The 22,960-nt window shown below is 42.0% G+C and overlaps 1 protein-coding gene across 3 annotated transcripts in view; it reads left to right on the top strand.

Annotated features, from left to right (window-relative positions):
• Positions 1–22,960, top strand: part of RAB31 (RAB31, member RAS oncogene family) — a 142,389-nt gene that overhangs the window by 62,576 nt on the left and 56,853 nt on the right. For all 3 annotated transcript variants that reach the window (XM_035013807.1, XM_035013806.1, XM_035013808.1), the window contains exons 4-5: positions 19,792–19,863; positions 20,972–21,078. In XM_035013807.1, coding sequence (XP_034869698.1) covers positions 19,792–19,863; positions 20,972–21,078 — 179 coding nt within the window. The remainder of the gene's footprint in view (positions 1–19,791; positions 19,864–20,971; positions 21,079–22,960) is intronic.

Raw genomic sequence — 22,960 nt, forward strand, 5'->3', positions numbered from 1 at the left:
CCCGGCTCTATTCCTGTTTCTCTGCTTGCTTCCCTCTAGACTGGCTTCATTTTTAGGCAGACTCACTTCCTCCCCTTCCCCAAGGGTGGCAAGGATGGCTGCATCAGTGACTCCAGGCCTGCATTCTGCCACCTGAGCAGCCCCACAGATGACAGTACCTTTTTTCCGCGAGTTGCGCCCCGTGTCTCAGCATGGTCATGTGTCCCACTCCTGAACTTGACACTGTGTAGTAGCGTTCATGGGGGATTTGGCACTCTTGTTTGTAGGGCCTGGTAATACACTTTACCCCTAAAGGTAGGGGCTGCCATCAGCCACACTGGTTGGAAGTCCGGTAGGCTTAGTTACCCAAGGAAAATATGGGTTCTCTTACTGGAAAACGGGGCAATGGATGTTGGGTTAGCAGAAAGAGCCAATGACTTGTCTCATTCTTCATTCCTTTTATTTGCCAAAAATATTGATGGGGAAGATTATTTAAGAAGCTCGTGTTTTTAGATTTTAAAAAGTGAAATAATACCAGCACAGACTGATTGTAACAGGATATTCGTGTAATCACTAGAGTGTATATTATCAAAGTTGAAAGGGGTGGTCAGAATAAGTGACACACGGGGATAACTACTAGCTTGTCTTCACTGGGGGCTTCCAGCCTACTCAAAACTTTCATCAGAGCTAATGATTACGGAGTAAAATAGGTTGAGCTTCCCCTCGTCTGATCCAAGCTCATGTGTCACCTTCTTTACCTACCCTATTCAAATGTCAACACTTCCCCTTTTTCCGTCCCTGCTCCACTCACTTCCTTTTTCTCCACAGCTCTTACCACCTTCTAATACACTATTGAATTCCATTATTGATTATCTCTCTCTCAAAGGAAGAGAATCCAGGGTTTGGGATAATGCATCCCTTTCCTTATTAGCTCCTAACAAGTCAAGTGTGTGTTTCTGTAACTTTCATTTTATACAAGTCCCCACTCCAGCAGTTGTAGATTAAGGCTACTAGGGTTTTAAAGATGTCTTTCTTCTTAATCCGGACGAATCTTCTGGCCTACAAATGCCAACCTCATTAGAATGTCTTCTATTTTGCTGCTAAGTTGAGAGCACAGACTTGCACACACGAAGCCATTACTTAGAGCACCTCTGTAACTCTATTAGTCTGCTGTGCCTGCTGACCTCCGAAATGAGAAGGCGGATCCTAGGAGAAAATGTATACTCAGGGATCTCATCTTTACATAGCTTCCTCTTTACCTACTATGTACGTATATTTGTAGTATGTAGATCTGCTAGGTTTTGGGGGTTTGGGGTTTGGTTTTTTGGTTGTTATTTAAACTTAAGCAGAGAGGTTTTCTTGCTCCCATTTTTACTTTTGGTCATGAAATAGTTGCTTTTGCAGCCACTCACTGTTAAAGAGCATCAGTCAATTTTACCAATAGCTGGCTTAGTATTAGCAGTACTACTGCTTCTCCTATTAGCGGATATTTCCCGAGGGCTAGCTATGTTCCACGCAGTGTTCTCATGCCTTCCGTGTACTAACTAACACGCTTAGTCCTCTCGCAGCACTCTGAACTGGGGACTATTTTTATCCCTCTTTATAAGTGAGGTCACAGAGGGACAGAGTGGTTAAGTAACTTGCTCAAGATCACACAGCCCATTAGGCTGAAAGCTGAAATCTGAATCCAGCAGTTTGGGTCCTGAGCTTTGCTTTGTAGTTTTGTTCTGCTAGAAAAATCACACAAAAGCCATGCAGCCAAGAGTAAAATTATCCAAAATCCCACCACCCAGATATCTCCACTGTTTTTCAAATTTAGTTTTTAAATTGAAGGTTAATTGACATCCAATATTAGCTTCAGGTGTACATCATAGTGATTTGATATTTTTATACATTATGAAATGATCCTCACAATAAGTCTAATTTCCGCTATTTACATTAGATGACCATTCTTCAGATATCTCACTCTGTGTGTGTTGGTAACTTCATATCAAAGGGCTCAGGGTTCTTTATAACCTGCTGTTTTCATGTGGTAATAACAGTGTTTCTGAAGAGAGATTTCTGTATGATCTAAACAGAGTATTTGACATCTACTTACCTATTCTGATAAAATATTCAAGTAGGTGACTGCTTTTGATGAAATTTGGTCCTCTAAAGTGACTACTGTAGTTTGTAGCTTGCTGCCTGACCATCTCAAAGCAAAATAGCAATAGAAAATTTTTCGTATGACCATATTTCTAATAATTCTAATTGCTTTTCCTAAAATTGGATTTTTAGAGGTGATAGACATCTGTGCCTGTATTGCTGTCATTTTAAAAGCATAGTATTATATATGTTATTATATTATACATATTATATTCATTATATATATATTATATATTATTGTATCAGTGTTATATGTATTAGTAGTAGTATCTACTATGATAATTATTAGTATTAGGTGTGCAAGGCCAAGTCCACACTAGTGCTTCAGGGAGGAGGGACTGACTTTTGGATGAGAACTTCAGGTGGATGCTTTTTAGAATCTAGATTTGTGGATACCATGTGAGAAATGTCTGCACAGCCTTTGTGGTCACTGATGCCTCTAACCCTTGAAGGCCTGATTTAGTTATCCTCAGGCTGTCCTTGTCTGCTGTCCCTCCATGCAGTCTCGCATCTCTCCAGTGATGGCAATTTCTCAGTCATTTTGGCAGCTTGTTGTTGGATTTAATCGTGCTTATAATGATGTTGCCTAATGTTGGAGCTAAAAATACCTTCCCTGCTGCTGCATGTGCCTACTGCTGTTTGTTCTGTCTCATTCATTGTTGGAGTCCAGCGCACTATATTATCCCTCCTTATCTTTGTAGGAATCGGCTACTGTTCTTCTTAGTCTTCACAATTTTAAACAAACAAAATCTCTTTGGATTTCTGATTTGATAATATAAAGACATAGATTTCTGTGTCCTTAAAGGGGTATAATGCTCAGTGCAGTGCTTAGCATGTGTTAATTACTCAGTATTTGTTTAGTTGTGGAACTATCGAACCACTTCTGCCTAGGATACACGGTATTCATTCTGGACTACATTTGTGGCACAAATTCATACTCTTGAGAACTCACTCTCCCATCTGAGCACTGGAAAGGTAAAAGGAGCCCTCTCTTCCTCCCTCTCTTTGTAGAAGAGAGTGTTCATTCTTGATATGCTGTCTTAATTATGCTTTTCATTCAACCACATATGATGAACATCCTATGATCCTTTCAATGGCAAACGGTAATCCATAGACTGCCTCTGTAAAGAAGTGTTTTCAATTAACCATTTTCAATTAACCAAGTGATTGTTGAATCCAATTTGTTAGAAGCTTAACATTTTCAAGGTTTGTGCATTCAGTTTGTTGCTGCCAAGAGGGGTATAGAGGGTGCAAGAGTGCCATTGGAGTGCCCGTGTTGTAGTGTTGGTGTGGGCTTTTGGGGGTTTTCATCCTGTCCTCTTGGAATGAGTTGTTGTGCTGGTTTCTGCTTTGTGTGGAGCTATGAGGAGAACTCAGCAGTGGGGCAGCAGACGCCCTGGAAGGATATACACAGGAGCTTGAAGAGGTCCCAGGGGAGAGAAAGGAATTTATCTGCCCAGCTTCGTCCTCCTATCTCCCACTGGTCAGGGTTTGTGATGGGAAGATGAGGCTTCTGTCCTAATGTGTCAACACATCTGTCTTTCCCTTTGGGTTTCTTTTGGACTCCTTTCTTTGTTTTTCCACATAAACTGGGGACTAGAATATCCTCATTGTTATTAAAATGTTTGGGGGCACCCGGGTGGCTCAGTAGGTTAAGCAGCTCAGGTCTCGGTTTCAGGGTCATGATATCGAGCTCAGCATTGGGCTCCTCGCTGAGTGTAGAGACTGCTTGGGATTCTCTCTCTCTCTTCCTCTGCACCGCGCCCCCCTCCAAAAAAAAGTCTCATCTATAGGAATTGCAGCCTCCATGTTCTAGAAGTGTGCTTCCAAGTCATTCTGTTTTTGCTTTAAAACACAATTGCAATCCATAGGATAACTCCATTAAAATGTTCATATCTTGGAAGAATTCCATGCTTCATTTTCTTGATCTGATCCATCAGAGCAATATTATTCTAACAATCTAACATGAACAAATATTAACATCATTATCTTGTTTCACTTGGGTTGAAGTCAGTGTTATGGCTGTCTATCTGCCCTACTGCCTCAGTCAGAATAGTTGTATTTATAAAATTTGCATTTCAAATGCGCCACAGTCACAAATTCCGCAAAGGTGAATTGATGGTTCTTTGGTTAGAATAAAAGCTCTCCCCTGACTCTACTAACACATCTGAAGTTGAATAGATTGACTTCTGAAGTCAAGCTCGTCATTATATACTTTTTTTTTTTTAAAGATTTTTTTATTTATTTGACAGAGGGATAGAGAGAGAGAACAAGTACGCAGAGAGGGAGGCAGAGGGAGAGGGAGAAGCAGGCTCCCCGCTGAGCAGGGAGCCTGATGTGGGGCTCGATCCCAGGACCCTGGGATCATGACCCGAGCCGAAGGCAGCCGCTTAACCGACTGAGCCACCCAGGTGCCCCCATTATATACTTTTTAAAGATGAAATTGGAGAACACATACACAGACTAAAAAATAGGCCCCCTTTCCCAATACTTAGCAAGAATTATGGAGCTTTGAATTTAATGGTAAAAATGACATGATACAAGGATTTGTGTAGGAAATTATATAATTTTTAACTACCGCCATTTTTTGGGTATTTTAAAAAAATCGATGGAACACGGAAAATGAAAGAAATGATAAGTAAGAACAATATTAAATACTGAATAGGACTAAGCCCGTATTATTTAATAGAAGATTGAGCTATTGTAGAAGTCTAAATATGATCTTAAATAAACAAGACTTTATTTAGAATTTAGAATACCATTATTAGTCCTGAAAATTGACACATGGCTGTGTGTTTTAATTCTTTTTTTATCTTTTTATTTAAAAGTACTCTTGTACTGGGGTGCTTGGGCGGCTCAGTTGGTTAAATGTCTGACTCTTGATCTCCATTCAGGTCTTGATTTCAGGATCGTGAGTTCAAGCCCCACGTTGGGCTCCATAGTAGGTGTGGAGCCTACAAAAAAAACCCCCCAAAACAAAAAACTCATACTTACAGAAAAGTTACAAAAATATTATAGAGCTCTCTAGCTGAGGTGGCTCTGCTTCAAGCTGTGGGTCTGTCAGTGTGGTGGTGCCTGGGGGAACTCTACTTGCTTGTTCATTCTGGGGTTAGAGAGGCAGCCGCTACCTGAGGAAGCTCTCCTTGGGCAATACAGAAGCACAAGGAGCAAGGCACAGCTCTTAATGCTAGCGTTAGAACGAGCACATGACACATGGCCTATATTCCTTTGGCCAAGGCAAGTCACATGGCTTAGCCCAAGGTCAAATAATAGGGAGACATAGCCTTTAAAGGAATGGAGAAAACTCCATTGGCATAAACAGGGCATGGATTCACACAGAGGTGAACAATTAATTGGTGGTCGTAATTTTGTCTGCCACAGGCTTCTACTGGGTTCTCTTGCTCTGTGTACTTTGGAGGCTCTACTTCATCCAGCTTGGGACTTTTTTTCAGACATCTACCTCAGTCTTTCCTACTGAACTTTCCATTTACACACTCTACAATGTTTTATACAAAATGAATTTCCTGCTAAGAAATCTGAAACTGTAGAGATAATGTTTGCCCTACTGTGGCTTTTAAAATACAGTGAACCCTTGAACAACATGGGGGTTAGGGGTGCTGACCCCCCACACAGTTGAAAATCCATGTATAACTTTGGACTCCCCAAAATGTAACTATTAATACCTACTGTTGATGGGAAGCCTTCATGAGAACACATATTGTATGTGTTACATGTAATATACTGTACTCTTACAATAAAGTCAGCTCGAGAAAAGAAAAGGTTATTAGAAAATCATAACAAAATGTGTTCACAGTACTGTATAATAAAAAATCTGCATTTAAGTGGACTTGTGCAGTTCAAACCATGTTGTTCAAGGGTCAACTGTATATTCATTACTTCCTGGTGCCTGAGATGGTCCCTCCCTGTGTTTCTGAAGAGAGCCCAGTAGGAAGGTAGCTGTAGTATGTACTATTTACCTGTTCCTTGACAGGGGAACTCTTTTCCTGTCCACTCCTGCACCCATTCTAGATTTGCTCAAAGCTTCAGTCTCATAAGCTTTTTGTTTTCATTCTCTGGTTCACCTCTGAAGCAGCTGAGCCATGCTTTCATCTTTTTTGGGTAATCCATCCTGGAGTTTTAGTGGTTGGAAATAAAATTAACTGATAAACGTTTTTGTCTGCATTTGTTTCTGCAGGGATTATCAGCATGTAGAGTATTACCTCTCTTTTTGAAAAACAGTTTTATCGAGGGGCGCCTGGGTGGCTCCGTCAGTGAAGCATCTGCCTTTGGCTCAGGTCATGATCCCAGGGTCCTGGGATCGAGCCCCGCGTCTGGCTCTCTGCTCAGTGAGGAGCCTGCTTGTCCCTTTTCCTGCTGCTCATGCTCTCTCTCAACTAAATATAAAATCTTTAAAAAAAAAAACCCAGCTTTATTGAGATAGAATCCACAGACCATACAACTGACTCATTTAAAGTGTACAGTTCAGTGGACTCTAGTATATTAAGATTGTGTAGCTATTGCTACAATTAATTTTAAACCCATTAACAGTCATTCCCCATTTCTTCCTAAGTCCCCCAGCCCTTGGCTGCTTTCTGCCTCTAGATTCGTCTCATCTGGACATTTCATATAGATGGAATCATGCAATCTGTGTGTTTTTGTGACTGGCTTCTTTCACTTAGCATAATGTCATCAGTGTTGATCCACATTGTAACTTGAATCAGTGCTTCCTTCTTTTTCATGGCTAATACTCCATTGTATGGATGCCCTACATTTTGTTTATCTATTCATCAGGTTATGGACATTTAGGTTGTTTCTACATTTTGGTTTTTATAAATAATGCTGCTTTAAGCATTCACATACAAGTTTTTATGTAGATAGTTCTGTTTGTTTGTTTGTTTGTTTAATCTCTTAGGAATATATCTAGGACTGAAATTGATGGGTCCTATGGTAACTCTTTGTTTAGCATTTTGAGGACCAGCCAAACTTCTCCAAAGTGGCTGCACCATTTTATATTCCTACCAGCAATGTATGAGGCTCCACATTCCCACCAACACTTGTCTTTGCCAAACTCAGGGTTACAAAGATTTACTCATATATGTTCTTCTAAGAGTTTTATAGTTTTAGCTTTTACCTTTAGTTCTATGATCCATTTTTGCATATCTTGTAAGGAAGGGATTCAACTTCACTCTCTGTATGTTACTATCATACAGAATCAGTTGCCCCAACACAATTTGTTGAAAAGATCTTTCAACAATTGTGAGATATTTGCCCAAATTGGTTTTCTTGGCACCTTTGTTGATATGATAATCAGTTGGCCACAAATGTGCGGGTTTAATTCTGGACTCAATTCTCTTTCTTTGATCTAATTTTTACCCGTCTGCCAATACCACATTGCCCTGATTGCTGTAGGTTTTTTTTAGCAAGTTTGGAAATTAGGAAGTATGAGTCCTCTAACTTTGTCCTTTTTCAAGATTATTTTGGCTATTCTGTGTCCCTTTCACTTTGACAGGAATTTTAGGATCCCCTTTTACATTTTTGCAAAAACTCCAGCTGTATTTTGATAGGGATTGGGTTAAATCTATAGATGAATGTGAGGTTACCTACTCCTAAAACCTTTGTAAGTTATAAGTAATAAACAAGTTGCAAGCTGTTTTTCATCTCTAACTGTGGACCAGAAGTGCAGTCTTGACCTCAGAGCAGTACTTAAAGAAAAAATTCTGAATAAAATATTAAATCTTTGAAATGTTAAAATGTGTTCCCTGTAACAAATTCATATAGAACTGTAAGTAAGGTTATATTTGTGAAGTGATCACTTATAATTTACCAAACTATTACTAGATTTGAAATGCATGATACTTGACTAAATTACGTTTTTTAAAAGAAGGAACCTATCTTCAAAATAGTATTATTTGCCTCTGATTTAGTTTTTTTCAGCAGTGTTATCTAACCCGGGACCAGACTTTATTACTTAATACATGGGCTGAAACCCATTGATTCAAAGGCTTACAGTGACTCTCCTAGTGAGTGTACAAACTTTTCACCCCCAATTGTGAGATATTTCAAGCACTCCAGAAAATAATATAATAAGTATATTTACACCACCCCGATTTGTTTACTCCTTGCTTGTTCCTTCTGTCAGAAATTTTCCCAGCCGGGACGCCTGGGTGGCTCAGATGGTTAAGCGTGTGCCTTCAGCTCAGGTCATGATCCCAGGGTCCTGGGATGGAGCCCCGCGTCGGGCTCCCTGCTCAGCGGGGAGTCTGCTTCTCCCTCTGCCCCCTGCTCATGCTCTCTCTCTCAATAAATAAAATCTTTAAAAAAGAAGTGTTCCAGGAAGCTGGGTACCTGAAGAAGGCCAAGTCCGGCTGGTGCCCTCCAGGAGCCGACGGGTTAGCGTGCTGGGGAGCCGTGCTGTGGAGCCTGCTGTTCGCCTCCTTGGGCCTACATTTGCAAGCGCCTCCCAGGCTCCTGCAGTGACAGGATGACATGCGCAGAGACAGAGGCATCCCCGCAGGGCCGTGGCCAAAACGCCGGGTCTCCGTGCGCCCCCGAGAAAGAAAAGAGAACGAAGGCAGCAAATAGCTGAGGTCAAGGTCGGGCTTGACAAACATCGAAAGAAACCTTTTTTGTGCTTTCTTTCCTTCTTTCTTCGGGGCCTCGGACTCTGTGGTCAAGAAAGTGGTTCTCTTTTCATAGACAGTGGCTAAAGTCAGAGGAAATTTTGACCTTTGGAAGCCCTTGAAGAATGGGGCCTCTTAGAAGCTCCGAACGAGCTGCTCTGGTTTCCTCCTTGCTTGCGCTGCGGCCACTGGAAATACAGGCGCGGCTCCGAGCGGCCGCAGCCAACAGCACATGCGCAGACTCTGCTCCTCGTCCACGGCTGGCGGGAAATTGCTTCACCCTCTTGCACTTTTCCCACACCCACTGGAGAACGATTTCCATAAGTATTTCCGTCCAGTGGAAGAGGGTCAATACCTGGTTTTGCTTTCCTCCTCCACCTATCACAAGAGAACGGTGCTTTTAATTAGTACACATTGACATCCTGGTAAGGGAGCTATTCCTCCTCTCCACCCTCCGCTCCCATCGCACCCCCTCGGAAGGAAAACCCAGTGAGGACTATGTGGTAAGGAGACCCAGCAGAAGCCTGCAAATCCGGTGTATGCTGTTACAAATGAGGTAAACAGCTCTGTGGTAGGGCTCTGCCCCATCATCTGTTAGAAGAAGCCTCAGGAATCCCCTGATTTAAAAGTGGTACAGCAGAAGAGGTCCAGGGATGTTTAGAAATCGGAGACCGAAGCTGCGGGAGGAAAGGGTGACTGTGGCATTCGAGTTGGGGAGTCCGACGGCAGCCGTGTGGGCAGGGCTAGAGCCGCCATTGCGGGCAGACCCGGTTCCCAGAGGTGTTCCCTTTGGGGGTGTTGGTGTCATTTAGGAAATTAGGAGGTTAGGTGCAGAATGGCACTGGCGGGAGAGAACGAGGAAGGACATGTACGTATATTAAAATAAAGGTAGTGAGTGCTAAGGGAAACTCCAAGCACTTGTGCCCTCAGCCCGGGGATGAGAAGGCTGGAAGCCAGGGAAAGGAAACGGGGAGGGGACAGACAGGAACAGCAGACAGGGAAGCCTCAAGCTTCAAGTCTCCCGAAGCAAGGGGGAGCTTCTCCTGCCTGAAAGTAGCCCCTGCCCCTTGTGCCTGCAGCACCCTCTCTGTCACAGTAGACCCCACCATTGTCCTTCATTCCCCTGTGGGTGTCTGCCCAGCTCCAGGCCTGCCTGCGCTGGCCCCTCCGGGAGGCCTGGCCTGTTCCGGGAGGGACGGCCGCGCCGCTAGGGGAGGACTCTTCACAAGTCAGGCAACAACATTTTACGGGTGTGTATTTTGGTCGGGGACGCCCTAAGTAGCTTCTAATTATGAAGCATTGTCTGTGCTCCTGGGTTGAGGCCAACTTCCGTTCTCCGACTCTCCGTGGGCAAAGACAGGCCGCTGCGCGTGGAAGAAGACTCTAAGACACACTTCATCTGCTTGTGTTTTTCCTCCTCTCTCCTCCCCTGCCCTCCCCTCCATTCCTGACTCTCCCTCCCCTTCGCTTTGTACTTTTGTGCACCTAATTTCCTGAGTCTGGATCAAATACAAACCAAAGGGCCTATGAAGCCTGTGAATGTCGTTCGTGACAAGGAAATTAGGCACATGGACTTCATCTAATAACAGAAGAGCGTGCTCCTGAGGCGCCAAAGGACGTGTCTAAACAGGAACAGCTGGAGTGTCCTCAGAACACAGAGCTCGCTGTTTGGAGACATTTATATCCAGAGCAGCCCCTTTGAAGGCAGCCTGACTCCGCCTCCTTCTTCACCTTCTGTTTGTTTCCTAGGGCTGCTGGAACAGATCACCACACATCGAGCAGCTCCAAACAGCTCCTCACAGTTCTGAAAGTCAGGAGTCCGAGAAGGGCTTACCAGCCAATACCAAGGCATAGGCAGGGCTGTGTTCCTTTCTGGAGGCTTTGGGGAAGAATCCGTTCCTGGCCTTTTTCAGAGGCTGCCTGGCTTCCCTGGTTTGTGCCCGCATTCCTCCATCTTCAAGGCCGGCAGCAGAGCATCTTCCAAGCTCTCTGACTCTCTTGCCTCCCTCTGCCACTCGTAAGGAACCTGATGATGATGCTGGACACTGTGTGATGCAGGGTAATCTTCCCATCTCAAGGTCAGCTGGTCAGCAACCTTAATTCCATTAGCAACCTCAATGCCCCCTCACCATGTAGCATAACATATTTACAGGTCCCAGCGATTAAGATGTGGACATCTTTGGGGACTGTTATTCTACCTGCCACCTCCTTAGAACAGTCCCCGTCACATACCAAGTGTTCAATAGATACTTGTTGAATGAATGAATATGTTTAGTATAAGCCCGTATCTGCATTACATCAACTTATGCAGCATTTCATTGCAGGGAATCAACTGAAGAATGGAAAGAGTATGGAATTTGGAGTCAGAAGACCTGTGTTCGAGGGCTGGTTACACCATTTAAGAGCTGTGTGTCTGTGGGCAATTTACTGAACCATTCTGAGCTTATTTTCTCATCTATAAAATGGGAAGAGTTTTATCTAGTCCACCTGCCTTCACAGGGTTATTGTTTTATCATGTGTGTTCTGTCATTATGTATTTGTGAGTCCCTGCTATGGCCCAGATAGGGGGTCAGGAGGGGTTCTCAGAGGAGGTGGCAGTTGAAAAAGGTGTAAATGAAAGGTGGGAGTGAGGATGTCTAGTGGAGGTGGGTCCAGTCTGGGGAAGGCATGTGGGACGACCCTGAGGGCTCCATGTGGCTGCGTGTTCAGGGAGCAGGGAGGAGGCCAGGGGCTGGGGAGAGAGAGGGGGAGGACGGGCCGAGTGCCCCAGTGACACCATAGGACAGTTTGGATTTTATGCTTAGTAAGTTAGAAGGATTTTGAAAAATTACACAATTTGACTTTGTTTGAAGAAAAAACCGTTCTGCTTTACAGTTAACATAACATGACATCGAGTGTTTGCTTCCGAAGATTCCAGTGGCGGGAGTGGGGTGGGAGGGGAGGTGGAAACATGCCAGGGGCCATGTGTTCAGGCTGATCTTTAGACTAGGAGATGAGAGCATGGAAGCACATTGTACCATGCTCTCTTCTTGTGCGTATGGTTGAAAATTTCCACAATTAAAAAGTTAAAAATAGATTCAATGGTATGTGTAAATAACATAACTCAGAAGTTAAAAACAGGATCCCTCTGGCTGCTGTGTGGCCACTACAGTATCTAAATTCTCCAGTGGAAACTTCCAGATAACCAGTCAAGGAAAGGGGGGTCTGCAGGCTGTACTCGGTGAACACAGCACAAGGCCTGGGCGCCTGGTGCTTTGGGGGTGAATGAAACCACACGCCTGCAAGTGTGTTTTCTGTGACCCTGATCTCTTCCTAGCAAGGTGCTGTCACAGATTCGGGAAGCTCGTCGTGGGCACCCAGCAAGGCAGGCTTTTCTGCGGGCACCATGGTGGCAGGGCTCCAGGACGGGTACCACCGCCAGGGAGCGCTGGGTCAGGCCCCACTCTGGGGCCCATGGGCCAAGGTCTGTCCTGCTCTGGGCGTAATCCCAAGTGATGTTTGCTTTGCTGTCCTGTTCTGCAGGGAGACGTGTCTCGAAGATGGGATGTTTACTGTGAACAGGAGGGCTGTATATAGACGGGAGAGACCAAAGCAACCTGAGCAGAGTGCAGCGTACGGAAAGAGGGAGAGCCATGACCAACCCTCATGGCATTTCCTTCCAATGAACGGGGACTGTGTGTGATGAGAAACACAGATAATTTCGGGACAGGGTGGGGCAGAATTCTGGACTTCGAGGAAATTCCATTGGCTTGCTAACAGACAGGAATTAGAGCTGAGGTTCTCTGTAGTTGGGTATTAACGTGGGTGGGAAGAAATGTATTTCTACATCATTTCAAAACCTTGACTTCTTATACATTATTCTAGGGATCAGAATATGCCAGTTCATTACCTTGTCTTTTACAAAACACGAATCCATGCCCTCCCCACCAACACCTTCTTTTGTGGAAGGATGTTTGGATTTGTGTTTTATCATTGTCTCCTAAAGAAGGTTTGGACCATACCTTGTCAAAAAGGAGTCAAAAGGAGGTCAAGTTACCTCTAAAACCCAGCTTCCTCCTGGTACTTTTGCTTCAGTGCCCTGATCCCTGAATGTCGAGGAAGCTCTTTGACTTTAATTGGCAAATTGAAAGAAAGAAGAAAGAAGGGGGAAAAAAATCCCTTCTCATTGTTAAAGTAGTGTATCCTTTTAAAAATTTTAAAGAAATAATCCGGCAAATTATAACAAGTGGTGGTCTGCCTATAATGGCATTATTCAGAAATAACTACTGTTAATAGTCTGCCATATAGTTTCCCAGCCCGTTTTCTATTCAACTTTACCTACTATTGGATTGTAGGACATCTGAGTGGGCATATTAAATAGGCCTTCTTCTTTTCTGTGGAGAGAGAGGGTCTGTGTAAACATCAGAAACATTCTTCTGAATGGCACAGAAAGAGCATTCAGTAATGGTTTTTCCATTCAGCTTTTGCCAGCTGAGAATGTTGAGAATGTCAAGAATTTTCCTCTACCACTTCCCTCTTTGTTTGAATCCTAATGAACCACGGGGTATGTTTTGGCTTCTGCCCTCGACTGTCCATGGCCTCAGGGTTCTGTGGGATGGTGAGAATTTCTGATTGTGTGCTGGCGCCAGACACAGGCCAGCATGGGATCCCAGGGGCAGTGTTCTCTGAAGATCGTAACACATAACCCATCCCTACAAGTTTCTGGACTTGATGCAAGAGCAGTCTGGCTTGGATAATTCTCATCTAGGGAGGCAGAGCCCAGCTGGAACCTCTCCTTGTTTGGAAACTTCATGTGTTTTCCACTACTGCTCATTCTTGACATGCAGAATTTTTGCTGCTATGGAATTTATGATGCCACAAACCTGCATTTAAGGAATTTTGCCTGAAGCAGACTGGGTGGCCTGGAGGATTAGGATATTTCCTGGAATAATACTTTCCACTGTGTGCTGAGCAGTGTGTGCATGCACACACGTACAGGACGGTGTGGGATGGGAAGAAAGGAGGTTTGTGTTGTAAGTAATGCACTTGGAAGAACCAAGAGCTGGGCAAAGGAAGGAGGTTCCATCTACAGTCTGTCTTACTTTGGCCATAAGTATCGTCACAGAGCTGGAAAAACCTTAGTTATCACCACCGACCCCACCCCCACTGTTACCTGATATGAAAATATTGGGGTTCGCAGCCAAAGGTCAAGAAAGAATTCTTGAGGCATCTTCAGTGCAAACAGGGTGGTTTTATTAAAACATGGGGACAAGACCTGGTGGGCAGAAAGAGCTGCACTGGGGTCATGAGGAGTGGCTGTTTACATACTTTTAAGTTGGAAGTGGGTTAGGGATAGCGTCAGTCTCTAAGGAATTTGGAAGCAAGGTTTACAGGACCTTGGAGGGCTAGCTGTTGTTAGGAAAAGGTCATTTACTACTAGTAATAACTTAGTCATGGATCCCTTCAGATGTATATCAGTGGGCCATATGCTTGGAGGATGATTGCTAACACATATCTTGTTGGGGGGGTAGAGATAAAGGAATTTTTATATGTGAAAGGAGACTTACAGGATCTTGGAGGTCAGGCTAATGTTAAGCTAAAGTATTAACATCAAGGCAGTTGAGTCCCTAGAGGAAGGTCACTCTCCTTGTCTCAAGGACTTGTCAATGGGTTGTAAGTTGTAAGGAAATTTGATTTTTTTCTTTTGCTTTTGTTTCCCACATCACTACCTGCATTTTACCAGAATAGAGCCAGGCATGGATGTCTAGACTTCCTTTGAGTCTAGATCTCTTCATACTTTGCCTTTAATGTGGGTTCTGAGCATACTAGGTCTCAAGATGTTAATAAATATTACTTGAAAAAGGTTAAAAAAATCAATTGAGAAGTCTGAGTTAAAACCAAAACAAATTCTTTACTACAGAAATGTTCAGAGCCTTTAATGTACTAACAATACTTCACCAATCTCCAGGGGAGCATTATTATATATAGCATTTCTCGAACTTATTTGGCCAAGAAACCTTTTTTCCAAAAAGCACCTCACGAGCCCAGGGTTCTGTAGAAGACCCTTGGGAAGTATCAGACTGCTCCCCTTGTGTCTCATGCCATCTCTTATTTTTCAGAAATGTGAGTTTCACTGCTGCCCAGCAGTCCATTGCTTGGCTAAGGGCAAAGTATGAAGAGATCTAGACTCAGAGGGAGTGTAGTCAAATTTACGTTTCTGGTCCCTGATGGCTAGACATTGAAATAGGTTCCAGTTTTTCAGCATGACTGATAATTCTGGAGTGAATTCTGGTTACTTCGTGACCATCTGTGACCATTCTCTTCAGAAGTGCAGTTGTTGAATTGGTGTATGAACATTTTCAGGACTCTTGCTATTCATTGTCCGGTTGCTTTCCAGAAAGGTTATACCTACTTATCCTTTCCTAGTTGCTGGAAATGGGGACAGGGTTAGCATCCATCTGTAAAAGTCTGAGAAGCTTGAAGAAGACTGTTCCCTTCTCTTTTATTCTGTAGACATGCAAAATTAAAAAAAAACACACAGTCACACACACTAAGTACATAAACAGCCATTTCTTTTGAGGGTCAGATTGGCTTTTCACAATTCCCTGTGCTTTTTCTAAATAATTAAATGTCACTTGAGAGTTATCTGAGTACTTTAATTCAGTATTCTAGATATTTTGTGGGATAGTTAGGGAAGAAGGGATTTTGAATTGGCATCTGTCCTGCTAATTTTCAAAGAACTCTTCAAGGTGAGATTTAAAAATTATAGCAACCTCCTGTGATTATGAAACTTTGTTTCTACAAGAATTTTTTATGTGAGTTTTCATCAGTCTTAATTTGGACTCTATGGAAATTGAATTATGTCATATGAGTATTGAAGCCAATTTTGATGCTTTTGTTTTTATATTTGTATGGGGAAGAGTATACACATTGTAGACCAGAAGTGATTTATCTTTTTGTCCTCCACAAATATTATCCTTTGGTCAATGCATTATTGGGTTTTGGAACTGAGACGAACTTTTAACTCATTAAAACCCCCAAGTCCCTGGCAATAAAGTCATTTAAGTGGCTTCACCAACAGATTTATTTCAAAATGATTCCATTTGGAGGAAGGAAAGAACAAGTAATGCATTATATACAAAGATCTATTCAATAATTCATGAAACCTGCCACCAGTGACCATTTTAGATTCAGTTCATGGCATTATAGCTGAAAATGACTCTGTCTTTTTTTTTTATTCTTATGTTAATCCCCATACATTACATCATTAGTTTTAGATGAAGTGTTCCATGATTCATTGTTTGTGCACAACACCCAGTGCTCCATGCAGAATGTGCCCTCCTCAATACCCACCACCAGGCTAACCCATCCTCCCACCCCCCTCCCCTCTAGAACCCTCAGTTTGTTTTTCAGAGTCTATTGTCTCTCATGGTTCATCTACCCCTCCGATTTCCCCCGCTTCATTCTTCCCCTCCCGCTACCACCTTCTTCTTCTTTTTTTTTTTTTTTCTTAACATGTATTGCATTATTTGTTTCAGAGGTACAGATCTGAGATTCAACAGTCTTGCACAATTCACAGCGCTTACCAGAGCACACACCCTCCCCAGTGTCCATCACCCAGTCACCCCATCCCTCCCGCCCCACCCCCCACTCCAACAACACTCAGTTTGTTTCCTGCGATAAAGAATTCCTCATATCAGTGAGAGAAAATGACTCTGTCTTAAGAAGATATCCACAATTTGCTCCTTTCTGTGCTTGAGTCCACAAGTATCTTGATTTTTGAGATATAAGTTTTGTACCTATATGGTATGTTTAAGTGGACCTTTCTTATATGGAAGCTATTTTGAAAAAAATGGGCATTTTATGTAATTGGGCTAAAGGACACTTTATATGCATTCCTTAGCCTTAGCAAAGCAGGAATGTTTCAAAAATACATTGCTTTTTCCTCCCTTTGGGCAAGAATTCTGATTTTATTTTCTACATGTGGAGTGGATTGCCAAAGGATGGATGAAAAATAGATTTATTGATGCCTAACAATTACAACAAACACACAGTGTTGGGCAGTGAATTTGAAAGGCACGCATGGTAAATAGCCCGCTGTCCTCCAGTGAGTCCTGGTGAGTGGCCAAGGGCCGTCAGCTGGGAACTCCTGGGTTCATCCTGAGCTCCATCCAACCCATTCCCTTTTATGAAAACCACAGAGGCACTGGGGCAATTTCTGTTCAAGGTGGAGGCTTGCACAAGGGCTGGGAGTTGAGAAAGAGCCTGCTTCCTTCCACACTCTTGAGAGTGCCGCACTAGCCTTCTCAGGAACTGATGTGCTTCACATTTCCAAATGGGATCATTTCAGTTTGGCAGGTCTTTATTCAGCGATAAGTATTATGTGGGAAATAAAGATGAATGAATGATGGTTCTGTTGTTCGCTGGAAAAGCTTCAGGATCCATCCTTCCTTCCCTTCCTGCTCCTTATCCTACTCTCCAATAAAAATGGCTGCTTTTTCTTTTTTAACTTAAAAACCTATTTTATTTAAAAAAAAAACATTGTAAACATTTATGCTATGTAAAATGCTATGCAGACTCTAATGGAAGAGTCCGCTGTGCAGATTCTTATAAGAAAAATGTACAAATCACTAGAAATCCCACTGTGAACATTTTGAGAAGCATTGTTATAGCTGTATACATAGACACACCCACTCACATTTTTCCCTAAATTACAGCGTGCTTCATAGGCTGCTTTGAGACTTTTTTTAATTCCTTCAACAGTATGTAAGCTTTTCCTGTAAATGAAAATCCCCACCACCATTTTAATTATTGCAGAATATTCCATTATACACAGATACCATTAATGGATTCTCTATGATGAACCATTAGGTTGTTTTAAAATATTTGCTCCCATGTATAACATAGGGATGAATAGCTTGGTGTGTGTGATGATCACTCCAATATACGTTCCTGTAAGTGGAATTGCTGGGTCAAACAATATGCACATTTTAACTTTTGATATATATTATCAATAGTGGCTTTTAAAGAAAGTCTCTTTTTTTAAAAAAATAAAAATTATATATTTAAGGTGTGCAACATGATGGTTTGATGTACATAGATATAGTGAAATTATTACTACAGTCAAACTAGTTAACATATCTTCTCACATAGTTACCTTTTCCCTTTTGTAAATGATGAGAGCACCTGAAATCTACTCTTTTGGCAAATTTCCAGATTGAATACAATATCATTAACCATTCTATTTCTAGAACTTATTCATCCCCTGTAACTGCAACTTTGTACCCTTTCACCAGTACATCTCCCCAACTCCCTTCCCTGCTCCTGGTAACTACCCTTCTACTTTCTGCTTCTAAGTATTTGACTTTTTAAGATTCCATATTTAAGTGAGATCATGCAGTTTTTTTCTTTCTACATCTGGCTTATTTCACTTGGCATAATGTGTTTTAGATTCATCCATGTTGTTGCAAATGGCAGGATTTCCTTTTTAAATGCTGGATAATATTCCATTGTGTATATACACACACCAAATTTTCTTCATTGATTGATTGATTCATTCATTCATCAGTAGGCACTTAGGTTGTTTCCATGTCTTGTACATTGTGAATAAGGCTGCGATGAACATGGAAGTGCAGATATCTCTTTGAGGTATTTGATTTCATTTCTTTTAGGTATATACCCAAAAGGGGAATTGCTGGATCATATAGTTATGCGTTTTTTTGTGGACCCTTCGTACTCTTTTCTACAGTGGCTGCACCAATTTATATTCCCAACGGAGCATCGGGGTTCCCTTTTTCCCACATCCTCACCAATATTAGTTATCTTTTGCCTTTTTGATAACAGCCATCCTAACGTGTGATATCTCATTGTGATTCTGATTTGCATTTCTCTGAAAATTAGTGATGTTGAGCATCTTTTTATAAGAAGGGCTTTTTAAAAGATTTTATTTATTTATTTGAGAGAGACAGAGAGCTTGAGAAAGAGAGAGAGAGAAAGAGAGAGAGAGAACACACACAAGCAGCGGGAAGGGGCAGAGGGAAAGGGAGAAGCAGACTCTCCGCTGAGCAGGGATCCTGACGAGGGGCTGGAACCCAGGACCCCGGGATCATGACCTGAGCAGAAGGCAGATGCTTAACCGACTGAGCCACCCAGGTGCCCCAAGAAGGTCTTAAAATACATTCCCATGTAACATGTGAGAGTGGCCCCCTGCCCAAATCCAAACCAACAATGTATATAATAAATCTTTTTGATATTTAATAAATTAATACATGCCTCTTCGTTGCTTTTATTTTCATTTCTTTTACTGTAATTGAATATTTAAAAATATTTATTGGCAATTTATGTCTCTTCCGCAGAGATTTATCTATGTATAACCTTTGTCTATTTTTCTGTTGAGCTGTCTCTTCCTTCTCAGCTTTCAAAACCTTTCCACGATATAGTCTTCAAATATATCCAAAGATCTGTTCTTCAAAATATACAAGGAATCTCTATGTATCCTCAACATAATTATCTATCCTGTTTTGGGATAAAGGATTCTAATGACCAATGAGTCTTGCTTTACTCACATTTTGGAATGGAGCTTGTCTGTGTCACCGTGTGCCTTTGAGGGACAGCAGGTGTGCAGGCTAAGGGCGGGATGCGGAGGTGCCCTTGCTCAGTGGCCCTCATTAAGGACTCAGCGAGGGTCTTGTGATCTGTGTCAGTCTCCTTTTGTCCTCCCCTTGGCAAGCATCTTTTTCTTACCATTGAATAATTCTAATGAGATTGCCCTGGGTCAGTCGTATTAGATAAGTAATGAGCAGTAGAGAAAAGAAAATTCATAGAAGAGGAACATTTAAAATAAAATTTATTTTTGACCTTTGCCTAAAAGTGAATTTCATGGTCTGTCAGCCACAAGCACATGTGCGGTCGAGGAGGAGAATTTATTGCCTGATAGGGTTCCTGGGAAAATTCTAGGGGGAATTCAGGGATCCTATAGGGATAATGTAGGAGGAAAATTTTGTATTTAATTTGGAGTTGCATAAAATGTGTTGACTTTGGCTTAAAACTATGCATTGTTCTTAAACAGTTTCATTCACTGGCTCCCATGTACTATCGTGGATCTGCTGCAGCTGTCATAGTATATGATATTACCAAACAGGTAAGAAAATAAAAGCCCTTTAAAGTTTCAATGCCCTTTATGTTGATTCTCTTAGAAAGACCAAAGCAGAGACTTGACTACTTGAGTCTTGCCAGTAGCCTGGAATGAGATTTCATAGCATGGTAGCCAGGGATAATCAGCACCATATATTGAGTTTATTCACCTATATGCAGTGAAGAATTTCAAATTTATCGGCCAAATTAAATAAACAACAATGATCATTTATTTTTAAAATTGACTGTTAGTAGAGGCAAGGCCATGCCTGCCAGTACCGCTCTCCAGAATGTCAGGTTTTCAGGAAGAGGAAAATTATTTTTAAGTCCTGCATGTTTTGTAATTATGGAATGCTTATTTTCTATTAGTGTTTCAATCACACTACTTAAAATGTCAAGGATAATGTTTATGTATGTGTAGTGTATTTGCATATATATAGTATACCATATTTTTAGTTATCATGTTGAGGATCTAGGCTATTCATCAAGGAACTGCAATGGTTTGCTGGTTGTTTTTTTCCACTCCTGGAGTGCTGACTCAGTGCACAGGACTGCTGGTTCAATGATCCATCACTCTTACCATCCATGAATTCCCGAACACTTCTACCTAAATGTGGTGTCTACCTTGACTGGTTTGCTGGAGGAGGGTTGTGAGTGAAGGGCAGAAAGGAAAACAGGACAAGAGGAAAAGAGAGAGGGGGAGGAGGAGGGAGAGACAGGGAGGGAGAGAGAGAGAGAAAGAAAGAAAGAGTATGTATGTATGTATTCTTTCTCTTTCTTTCCTGAAATAAGCATGAACATGTCTAGTTCTATGACTTAAGTCTTTTTCATGTTGAGTCAGGCTATCATTTTAAATTAATGTTATTTATAGAAGAAAATTGCCAGTATGCTTTTCTTAACTTTGTCAAGTTTCAGTTTTAGAAAAGGAAACTTTTACAGGCCATTTAAGTGTAACTTAGCTAATATTAAGTTTTGTGCCAAGATGGGGGTAGGATGTTAATATATGTGAGTTTCCTAACCTCTGTTAAATTGGGTTGGGTTTATATTTCTACTTGGTTGAAATACTGTGTTGATGGGTCTTTCCAATGATTGATTGATTTACATTTTGGGTTTAGGATTCATTCCATACCCTGAAGAAATGGGTGAAAGAACTGAAGGAGCATGGTCCAGAAAACATTGTAATGGCTATTGCTGGAAACAAGTGTGATCTCTCAGATATTAGGTAAGATGCATTAAAAAATTTTTTGGTGAAGTGAATGTCCTCCATCTCTGAAGGTCTACATGTACAAAGCTGTCATGCCTGTGTTGTTAAGTCTGTTCTCAGTATAATGATTTAATCGACGGGCATTGATTTGTGGTGGTCTAGGTAGTATGTATTCAACCAGAGTAGAATTAAGGGAAAATAATAGGAAGATGCCAATTGGATGGATCACCTAGGAGTGGGTATTAAAACCAAATCTCCCCTACGGAGCACAGTTACATCCCTGACTCTAGAGGTCTTTGGGTTAAATGCTTTTATTATTTTTGTTGTTACCTTTTTTGTTACTTATTGACATTATTACAACTATGGCCATTTTAATAACACTTTCATATGGTAAGGAAAGTTAGAATTTATAACATTTCCCATAGCATCTGTGTTTTAGTTCTAACTTTAACTTAAGGGTGTAGTCGGGTCTATATAATCTCACTATTTTGTTCTAGGATCTGAAGGTGACATATCATATAGAAACACTTTGGTTTCCCTCAGAGACACTGGATTGTTGACCTTTCTTTACCTGGAACAAGGTTTGCAGGGACCCAGTCCACAGGGACTAGAGATTTAATGATAGCTTTATGCAGCCTGATAAGCTAGCTATTTTTACTAAATAAAAGCAATGAAAAAGGAATAGTGAATTTGCATCATCTCCATCCCCCTGGTTAAGTCTCTGCAATTCCAGTCGTTGGTCTTCATAAAGACAACGACATCATGCCTCAGGTTTTGCTCATCCAAGTACGATTAAGCTAAAGTTTGATAAACAATGGAAATAGATCTTGCAAAAGCTCTTAACATGGCCTTTGACAAATTGCTCTGTTTCTTTGGGATTTCAAAAGCTTTGTATCACATTGCATCGGGTTGGTTTATAATAACAGCCATAAACACCACTTAATCATTTGTTTTTCTGGGGGCTGGACAAATCTTTAAACTCCCCAGACTTAGTTCAGATCTCTTCGTTCTTTACTGTAATCCTGAAACAGCTTACTTGTCTAGAATTGCAAAAGAATCACTTTAACTTTTGTCATCAGAAGGGGTGGGGTGGGAGGGTAGAAACAGTCTTTGCTGAGGGCATGCGCGGTCATCTGACACCACTGAATTGTAGTAAAGGTGTGACTTCAAAGGTACTAAGCCTTCTGTATTGTGGCAGAGCTGATGGGCTAGAATTTAAGCAGACAATGATACAAAGTTGACTGGAATTAGTTAAGATTCTTGGTGACGTGGAACTGAATCCCACTTAAAGTATTTTCGGGAAAGGGGCACCTGGGTGGCTCAGTCGTTGGGCATCTGCCTTCGGCTCGGGTCATGGTCCCAGGGACCTGGGATCGAGCCCCTCATCGGGCTCCCTGCTCAGCGGGAAGCCTGCTTCTCCCTCTCCCACTCCCCCTGCTTGTGTTCCCTCTCTCGCTGTCCCTGTCAAATAAATAAATTAAAAAAAAAAATTATTTTCGGGAAAAAGGGAACTTAATTGGAAGGTACTGATATCCACATGGTAAAAAAGCAGGATTGCCTGACTGGCATTTGATATGTTCCATTTTTAGTCTCTGGCACTCTCTCTGTTTCTAGTCTAAATTGCCATGGAAGGATTTCCCCATATCATGACAAGACGTTTGTGGCCAAGAGAGGGAATTTGGGTGGTGGCACAAGATGACTTTTCCCACCATCACCATGATGCGAGTAGGAAGGTAGGTAGACTTGAAGATGGAGAAGCTCCTAGAAAAGCGCAGGTTGGCCAGACAAAATATATCTGTGACATGTTGGCTTGGCCACAGACACCTGAAGATAGACGTACCATGTCTCAGGGTGGAATTCGCCTTCCATGCACTGGTATAGTATTTGCTGGGCCTATATG

This window comes from Mirounga leonina, unplaced genomic scaffold (genome assembly GCF_011800145.1).
Source record: "Mirounga leonina isolate KUSES-001 unplaced genomic scaffold, KU_Mleo_1.0 Mir_167, whole genome shotgun sequence".
Classification (NCBI taxonomy): domain Eukaryota; kingdom Metazoa; phylum Chordata; class Mammalia; order Carnivora; family Phocidae; genus Mirounga; species Mirounga leonina.